This window comes from Geotrypetes seraphini, chromosome 13 (assembly GCF_902459505.1).
Source record: "Geotrypetes seraphini chromosome 13, aGeoSer1.1, whole genome shotgun sequence".
Lineage (NCBI taxonomy): Eukaryota > Metazoa > Chordata > Amphibia > Gymnophiona > Dermophiidae > Geotrypetes > Geotrypetes seraphini.
The window spans coordinates 3,628,243-3,638,194 of NC_047096.1; the positions used below are offsets into that span (position 1 = coordinate 3,628,243).

At 50.5% G+C, this 9,952-nt stretch overlaps 1 protein-coding gene across 1 annotated transcript; it reads right to left on the reverse strand.

The window, feature by feature from the left end:
• Window positions 1–859: 859 nt before the first annotated feature.
• On the reverse strand, window positions 860–9,729 carry AVPR1B (arginine vasopressin receptor 1B). The gene is made up of 2 exons (XM_033918634.1): window positions 8,883–9,729; window positions 860–1,026 (listed from the first exon to the last, which is right to left on the reverse strand). The coding sequence occupies exons 1-2, from the start codon at window positions 9,727–9,729 to the stop codon at window positions 860–862; spliced, it is 1,014 nt and encodes a 337-aa protein (XP_033774525.1).
• Window positions 9,730–9,952: the final 223 nt, after the last annotated feature.

Genomic DNA, 9,952 nt, shown 5'->3' on the forward strand with positions numbered 1-9,952 from the left:
TCTGTGACGTGAGGGCTGATTCCAGAGGTGCATTTTCTGCTGAATAAAAAGCTATTTCATTAATAAAATTTTCTATAGCTCCTTCCAAGGGACGAACACTAATTGAAAGCCAGAATACAGGCAAGGGACGGCAGACTGGCCTGCAATTACCCTGAAAACAAATCTAGAAAGTAAAGGTCTTTGCTCCCCTTCTCGTTGTTTTTTTTTTTTTTTTTACATATTGTAGTTCCAGCCGTCCTTTCCCGCTTGTCTCTGTTAATTTTTTGGTAGTTTATTAGTCCTTAAAAGCTAGTATTTGCCCTTCTGTTGTTGTGTGATTTTTAAACTGTATTTTAGTCAGTAGATGGTTTTAACATTTTTGCACACCGCCTAGAAGGTTTGATTAAGCGGCATAAGAAATAAAATTAAAAAAAACAACCTTGAAACTTGAACCTTTCCAAACTGCCCTTCTACAATATTACTAGAATCTAAGCAAGGACTATAATCCCTGTGGCATACCATGGTAATGTCCTTTTCCTCACACATTACCTTCTGTCTCCTCACAATAATCCAGGCAGTCTCTGTAAAGCTCAGTTTATATGTTGTCAACATGGAATTGCATTTATTAATCTTGTTAATTCACCTTAAAAATGTTAATGTGTGCAAAATCAATTTCATGCATGTTAACCTATGAAATAACACTTGTGCTGTAAATCAATTTCAGTACCTTAAAAATGAATGAGTGAAATGAAAAAAAACAAACCCAAAGTGAAATTTTTTGGCCAATGCAAAGCACCGCATCCAGTGCTCCCACTGCCCCCTATCCTGTAAGCCACTGGATTCCACAAACTGAACTGTCCATTCATTTACACACCAACCACTAGTTCTCCCTCTTCAGGCTGGAGTGGGTGGTCCGGCAGCAGCAGCAGAAGTGCCTGAGGGTGTCCTGCAGGAGGGACCCATTGAAGAACATGTAAATCCAGGGGTTGCAACAGCTGCTTACGCTGGCCAGGAGCATAGTGATGGTGAAAGCAATGTCGGAGGACTCTGAAGAGGAGAAAAGAAATCAGATGCCATTCATTCTGCAAAGTTCAGTCCTTTCTCTGGAGCAGGGGTTCTCGACCCAGTCAGGTTTTCATACTATTCACAAGATCTTCAGAAGTGACCCTTATGGATTTGGGGGGAGGGGGGAGGGGGTTCCAAAAGGCAATTTCTACTAACTTCCTCATGCAATCTCAATTTCAAACTCTTATCAATTTCTTTCTTTTTTTTTATGTGAAATCTGTTTTTATTAAGCAACAACCAAATCACAACGACACAGCAGGGCAAAAACATTTCAAACATAGAAAACAGAGCTCCCTACCCCCAAGAGGACTGGACTCTGATGTCCTCTTAGGTTACAAAGTAGCCCAACCCCCCCCTTACCCCCCCAAAAACCCCCGCCCATCACCCCCCCCCCCAACCCCACCCCCCCACATCAGACAGGCGGAATAGAATATGCATGTAGGCTATTCAAGATACGACTGCGCATCCGGGGAGACAAACTGTCCAAATAAGGAGTCCAAATGTGCACAAAGTCTCTGCTCCGGCGGCGAGAGGAAGAAGCCAGGAGGGCCTCCCATCCAAAAAGGGCATGTAATTTATTCCGCCAATACCAAAAGGAGGGAGGAACCTCCGCCAGCCAAAAATTCAAGATACATTTTTTCCCCAAAATATAACATTTGCTCAAAAACAATTTCTCCGCAGATGTGTACACAGAAAACAAGGAAAAATGAGCAAATAACATATGATTAACAGAAACAGGAACAGAAACTCGCAAGAGACCCTGAAGAAAGGAAGCCAGGGCCCCCCAAAAGCTCTGAACACTCTCACATCCCCAAAGACCATGAAAATAAGAATTCACCTCCGAATGGCAGGTGAGACAATAAGGAGTATGGACACATCCCATATGGTAGGCCCGGCTCTGGGAAGCATAGGCTCTCAGCAAGGTCCGAAAATGGCATTCACGAAGTTCCGCACTGTGCACCAAAGCAGGGACCCCGCGAAGAGCCCGGAGCAAGAAGCCCGCTCCGAGTTCCCGCCCCAAATCCCTCTGCCAAGCCAACAGCACCAAGGAAAACTCCCGCGGGGGACCAAGCGCCCCAAGTTGTCTATGATACAAGGAAACCGAGATCCCAGATGCGGAACCCTCTCCCCCCTCCAAAAAATCTCGAAACCGAATCCCAAACTCCAAAGAAAGAGAGCTCCTAGGGAGAGACCGCACGTAATGGCTCAATTGACAATGAGCAAATGAAAGACCCAAGGGAGGCAGACCCCTACCCAACAATTCATCGCACGAAAAAAGCGTGCCGTCCTCCCGCATTAACTGAAAAAGATACTCAAACCCTTTAGCTCGCCAACGCCCAAAGAGAGAGGGGAAGAGACCCGGAGGGAAGGAGATATTGCCGGTCAAAGGCAGTAACACACTAACATGTGGATCCTGCCGCCAAAACGGTAGCAGCCGTCGCCAGACCTCCCAAAGGGGGCGAAACAAAATACTCCGCCGACAGAACACGGGCAGCAGCGCCAGCCTAGCATGCAATAATGAGAGAAGGTGAAAAGGATAGTAATAATCGCGCTCCAGACCGAGATCCGTGTACAGATCCGTACCCATAACCCAGTCTCGGACGTGGCGCAACAAACACGCCTGGTTATAAAGAGCCATATCAGGCACCCCAAAGCCTCCCCGCCTCCAGGATCCCACCAAAAACTGCCACCGCAACTTAGGTCGCCGATCACCCCAAAAGAACTTGGATAATAAAGAAGACAGGGCCCGGATATCCTTACGCAAGAGATACAAAGGCAACGTTTGAAGTACATAAAGCCACTTAGGGAATAAAACCATCCGAAAAAGTTGCACCCTCCCCATCAAAGAAAGAGGCAAATTACGCCAGGCGGCCAACACAGAGCCTGTAGTGGAAAGCAAACGAGCGATATTCAACCTATAAAGCTCCCGAACATCCATGGACAATCGAATTCCCAAATAGCGGAAGGAGGAATCCGCCCAATGCAGTGGAAAAGTCCCCCTCCAAGATTGCCGAAGATCCCCCGATGAAGCCAGGGCCTCCGATTTCCTCAAATTTAGGGTGAACCCGGAAAAATCCCCATACTCCCTAATACTCTCCAAAAGGGTGGACAGAGAGCGTTGCGGGTTAGTCAAAAAAACCAAAAGATCATCAGCAAAGGCCGCAATTTTAAAATGAGAAGCTCCCAACTGAAGGCCACTGATGTCCGCGTTGGCCTGAATCTCCCGAATCAGGGGATCTAAGGAAAGCACAAACAGCAGAGGCGACAAGGGACAGCCCTGACGGGTCCCCCTACTGATAGAAAAGGAGTCAGATGAGCCACCATTCACCGAAATCCGTGCCACCGGGTCACTATAGAGGGCCCAAAGAGCACCAAGAAAAAAGGGGCCAAACCCGTACGCCCTCAGCGTATCAAAGAGGAACCCCCACCGTACCCGGTCAAAGGCCTTTTCGGCATCAAAGCTCACCAGCACCGCGGGGGTTCCATCCACTCCAGATTTCTCCAGAGCCAGCAAGATACGGCGAAGGGTCTTAGAAACAGGCCGATCCCGTACAAACCCCACCTGCTGTTCTGAAATTAGGGAAGGTAGCACACGGGCCAACCGATTCGCCAGCACCTTAGCCATTAGTTTAGTCTCAAAATTGAGCAGGGATATGGGTCTATAGGAGTCCGGCAAGGTCGGGTCCCGACCCGGCTTAGGAAGAACAACGATCTGCGCCGAGTTCAAATATCGGGGCAAAAACCCCTTAGCCACATTCAAATTAAAGATTTCCGACAACAACGGAGCTATCTCAGCCACCAACAACTTATAAAATTCGCCCCGGTAGCCATCCGGCCCCGGAGATTTGCCCAACGGACTGGCACGGATCGCCCACTCCACCTCCTCCGCTCGCACAGGGCACTCCAACAGGTCGGAGTCAGCAGCACTGAGTTGAGGTAAATCCAAGCTATCCAAATAGACCCCCCCTGCTAGAAAATCCGGGCCAGGCGAAGCATACAAGTCAGCGAAAAAGTCCTTCAGAATTCGACCAATGTCCTCAGTCTTATGGTGAAGCACTCCCCTCGCATCTCGCAGAGCGGTTACACCCTCGGATCCCCGATACGAGCGAGCTAAACGCGCCAACATCCTGCTACTCTTGTTGGCGAACCGAAAAAGTTGAAATTGATAATGCTCCCTATGCCGTTGAGCCCCCCTGTGCAGGAGCTCATTCAAAACCTGTTGTGCTTCCAAAAGCCGCTTTTTAAGCGTCAACGTAGCGGCACTGGCAAAGCGCCGCCGCAAAGCCTGAACCCTCGCTTCCCAAGTAAGAATCTCTCTCTGACGCGCCTTAGCCTCAAAAGAGACAAACGACATGATTTCTCCCCTCAGCACGGCCTTCGCAGCCTCCCAATAAAGAATCGGATCCTCCCTATGTTGCTTGTTGGCAGTCTGGAAATCCCCCCATTTAGCCAACAAAAAGTCATGAAAGCGAACATTACGATATAAATGACAGGGAAACCGCCAAGAGGCACCCCCCACCCTCGGTGAACCCCAAAGCCAACGCAGGCCCACCCAAGCGTGGTCCGAGATCTCAATGGGGCCCAACATGGCTTCTTGAACCGCCTGGAGAAGGTCCCTGGACAAAAGAATATAATCAATGCGAGAAAGCGTCCCATGGGCACGAGACAGATGGGAATAGTCCCGCTCCACCGGATGAAGAACCCTCCAAACATCCAACAAATTCAAAGAGGAAATCAGCATGCCAGCCCCCGTGCAAGCCCGCAGAGACTCTCGTCCCACGGAAGAAGACCGATCCAACCGCGGATCCGGGACCTCATTGAAGTCGCCCCCAAGGAGCACCGGAATATCACCAAACCGTAACAAAAGGTTACGCAACTTCCGAAAAAACCTGGCAGAGGGATTGTTAGGAGCATATAGATTACAAAGCAATAAGGGTTTATTGTTAAGAGAGACCGAGGCAATAAGATACCGCCCCTCAGGATCCCGAAGTACCTTGTGAGTTTGTAGGCGCAGACCCTTGCGAAAAAGTATCACCACCCCACCCTTACCCCCCAGAGCCGGAGCCTCCAAATGCGTGCCCACCCACCAAGAGCAGAGCTTAGCATGCTCCACAGATGTCAACCGGGTCTCCTGGAGAAAAGCAATGGATGCCCTCCTGCGATTCAAGGCTTGCAATATTTTATACCGTTTAATCGGTGAATGTATCCCCCCCACATTCCAAGATATCAAATTATGTTCCAGGAAAGACTAGAAAAAGAGCCAAAAGCAGATACAGAATATCCCATCGAAAAAGGCCAGAGGAGCGTCCCAGCCACCACCCCTCTAACCACTCACTCAAAATGCACCACCTATCACCCACCTGTCCAACCCAAAAGAGATCCCCAGCTCCACCCAAACCCCCCACCCCCCCTATTCCCTCCCCAACATCCCCCTTCCCCCCCCAAAACCCACACCAAACCAAGTACCGCACCCCAATTGGTGCTACTTCCAGGAAGCAGGCACGCCCACTGCAGGTCCCACACTAATCCCTTCAGCCCCCATACCCACCCTGAAACTAACAAACCAAGGGCTGCCACCGAAGAAGAGCCAGAGTAGATAAACCCCCCTGACAAGGAACACCGCAGCCAGCACCCCAACCATCCAACAAGTAAACAGAACCCCCGACAACCCCCCCTCCAGACAAGCATCCATACTCACATCATCCACACCGCCAGGACCAACCCAGACCCTCAGTCATACAAAGGAACCTCCCAAAGACGCCCCTTAGACAGACCCCCCATAATCCAAACCACAGCCACTCCAACCCCCCGCCGCTGCCTCTGGTCACAAAGCACGCAGACCTCCCCACACACACACACTCACACTCATAGCAAAGAGGAACACACTCCAAGTGCAGGAAACCCAACACATGAAATAAAGTAAAAACAATAACAATGTTCAGGCCGAGGAGCAAAATCAGCAGAAGCCCTCCACATCCCTGGGGGAAGGCCCTCGATGAAATCTCCGCAGCTCTCTCCAAATCGAGATCCGCAGCATCCAGCTCCCAACGGGGACAGCTCCACCACAGACGCCCAGCCGCAGATCACGACGCCACCTCCGGGAACTTCTCCTCCACAAACTGCCGAGCCGCCTCTGGAGTATCAAAATGGTGCGGTCTACCGGAATGCAGCACCCGCAACCGAGCAGGATATTGAAGAGAGAAAGGAATACTGCGCCGGACTAGACTGGAACACAAAGGAGAAAACTTGCGTCGAGCCTGTGAAACCTCCGCCGAGTAGTCCTGGAAGCAGAGGACCGGCTTGTTGTTATAGAGCAGCTTCTTCCCCTGTCGCAGGGCCCGGAGAACCGCAAGTTTAAGCCGATAGTTGAGCAGGCGACAGATAACCACCCGCGGGCGCTCCATTCCATCTCGCCGGGATCCCAAACGATGCGCCCGCTCAATATAGAGGGGACCCAATTGCTGCGGAAGGGCCAAGGACTCCATCAGCCACTTCTCCAGGAAGTCCCCCAGATCCGCGTCCCCCAGCGACTCCGGCAAGCCCACGAACCTCAAATTATTGCGGCGGGACCGGTTCTCAAGATCCTCCACCTTGGCCCGGAGCGCTGCCAGAGAAGTAGACTGACCCTCCTGTTCCTGGGAGATCCTCTGCACCGCGTCCTCAGCAGCACTGACTCTCTGCTGGGTCTCCCGAACCTCTGAAGTCAGGGCTGCAAATTTCTGATCCAGCGTATCCAGCTTGTCTAAAATGCGCTGGAGCTTAGCTCCCAGCGTGCCCTCCAGCGCGGCCTGCACCTCGGCAGTCACCTCCGCGACCCATAGAGAGCTGGGGGTCTCAGGCGCCTCCGGCGATGTAGGTGCCACGTGCGCCGCCATCTTTAGCTCCGGCGGCTTTCGGCGCTCACGGTCCGCCTTGCCCGAACGCGCGGCCATCCCACGGACCGCCTCCAGATCGCACCCGAGACGCCCGATCGCACTCTCCTGCACGCCGACCCCGGGGCTGAGATTTTCAATGCCGTTTATGAAGTTGTCTGCAGCGGGCGCGCCGGAGCCACGAGCTTGTCCTGCTCACAGCCCCATGCTTCCGCCGGAAGTCGCCTCAATTTCTTTCTTTAATATTCTAAATGTTTATGAGCATGTTGTTTTTATTTGAAAGTATGCCAAATGTACTTAAGTCAGCGTAGGGTGGGGACTGGTTCTTCCAAAATGAATATGCATAAGACAGATTTGCATAGAATGGAGGTAGCACATGGAAATCGGTCTCCTGCATATTCATTACCATGAAAACCTGACTGGCTAGGAATTGTCCCCCAGGACTGGGTTGTAGCAAATCGCAGAAGTGCAATTGAAACCAGCTGGTGAGGGCAACACAGGGGCATCAAAGTTCCTCCTCAAGGGCCGCAATCCAGTCGGGTTTTCAAATTTCTCCAATGAATATGCATGAGATCTATTTGCTTGCACTGCTTTCATTGTATGCTAACAGATCTCATGCATATTCATTGGGGAAATCCTGAACACCCGACTGGATTGTGGCCTTCGAGGAGGGACTTTGACATCCCTGGCTTAGAGAGAGAAGCTTTAAATCAGGGGTGTCAAAGTCCCTCCTGGAGGGCTGCAATCCAGTCGGGTTTTCAGGATTTCCCCAATGAATATGCATGAGATCTAGTTGCTTGCATTGCTTTCATTGTATGCTAACAGATCTCATGCATATTCATTGGGGAAATCCTGAACACCCGACTGGATTGTGGCCTTCGAGGAGGGACTTTGACATCCCTGGCTTAGAGAGAAAAGCTTTAAATCAGGGGTGTCAAAGTCCCTTCTGGAGGGCCACAATCCAGTCGGGTTTTCAGGATTTCCCCAATGAATATGCATGAGATCTAGTTGCTTGCACTGCTTTCATTGTATGCTAATGGATCTCATGCATATTCATTGGGGAAATCCTGAACATCCACTGGATTGCGGCCCTGGAGGAGGGACTTTGACACCCCTGGCAGGGCAACAGCTTCACCCCACGCACTCATCTCTTCAACGCCTCTGCTACTTATAAAACTATCCACTTCCCCGAGTCCTGACTGATTACTTCAGCTTTTAATCAAAAGTAAAAGAGATGAATTGTGCTGAAATGATCTTTCTTCCTTTATCAGCTCCAGTTTAGTCTTTGCAGGTCATTAATCTAAATGCAGCCGGTTCACCCAGAGCTTAGATCTGCCTCAGACAGTGAGTTATAGCTGTGGAGAAAGCACAGCGGGTCCAAAGGCGGCACAAGTCATGTTTCATTCATCGCAATTGGTCTTCTGGGGAAATTCAGCCAGTTTTATGCACATGCACGCAGTTAGTTAAGCAAAGCTCCTCCAACGTAGAACCTCGTCTTAACTCTTGCGTCGTCCAATACGGGCTAAGACTAAATCTCTCGGTTCGTGATCGATATTTCTCCCATTTTTTCATTGATTTAGGCAAGCGCAGGTTTATAATTATTCTCCCTGAGAAACAGCTCAATCTTAAACCAAAGACTAAGAAAATAAAACACCCCCTATTCAAGGAACATTTGGGGAGGGAGGGGGTTCTGTTTTGAGTTTCTTGTGGTTCGGCTCTTCCGAGAGGCTCGTTTGAATGATGCCAATCTGAAAGCTGCTACATAAGCTTCCAAGTTGCTCTTTGCCCAGTCGCCCCTGAAAAAGGGACCAACTTTTCAAAGCCCAAAGCAACTTTTCCCAACCTGGAATTTGTTCAATTTTAAGGGTGCTCAAGCACCCACACAGCTGGCCCCTATGCCCAGCACTGTCCTTTGACCCCCAGCTGTCCAGTGCCCTGTGGTTCAGGGTTTCATGGAGCTCTTACCTTCATCGGGAGCATCCTCATCCCAGACTGTCCACATCTGGACGCAGAAGAAGGGGAACCAGCAGAGGACGTAAGCCAGAACAATGACAAAGGTCATCTTCGCTGTCCGGATCTTGGCCCTGGAGATGGTCCTCACGCTGCTGACCCTGGAAGACCCCTGGGTCTTTCTCTGCAGATTCCTGAAGATCTCCCAGAACATGAGACCGTAGCAAGTCAAGAGGACGCAGACGGGGACGAGGAAGATGGAGAAGGTGGTCCAGGTGATGTAAGCCCTGGCTCCCCAGGGGAACCTGAAATCTGCCCAGCAGTCAACCACCCCGGAACCCATGCGGATTTCTCTCAAGGAGAAGATAAATATTTGGGGGGTGCTTAAAAGGCAGCTAATGGCCCAGGTCATTGCGATCATCACGTAAGCTTGCCTGGTGGGTTGTTGCAAGGTCTTCAGAGGATGACACACTGCAATATAGCGGTCCACGGTCATTAGGAGCAACATGTAGGTGGATGCGAACATGCTGAGCACCTGAAGATACTTGACGGCTCTGCAAAGGAAGTCCGAGCCAAGAAACCTGAAGGTGATGTCCCAGATCAGCTGGGGAAGGACCTGGAAGAGTGCCACTCCTAAATCGGTCACTCCCAGGTGCAGGATGAAAAGGTGCATCCTCCTCCTTTTCTTTCGGAGCCTGGACACGGCCAAAAGCACTAGCAGGTTGCCCGCTACGGTCCCAACCAAGATGAGGGCTAGGACGGCGATCTCTACTTTGGCCAACTCTTCGTCCCGGGGGTCGCTTGGATTCTGGGAAGACTGGTTTCTGCTCGCTCGAGGCTGGTCTTCAATGGCAGGATCCATCGTATTCAACCAGCCAGAAACAGAAGGGATTTCTTGAATTCCGATGTAGGTAAGTGGTCCTTGGAGAGCCTTCTAAGTATTTCAAGCTTCCCCTACACGGCTTTCAAATTAATTCCCGCTGGGGTTATGGTTTTATTGTATTTCTTTCCTCCTCCATCGGGTCACTTCTGTGCCTGTCATGGTTTCCAACTTAAATTTAAAATGCCAGAAGAGGAAGGTAAAA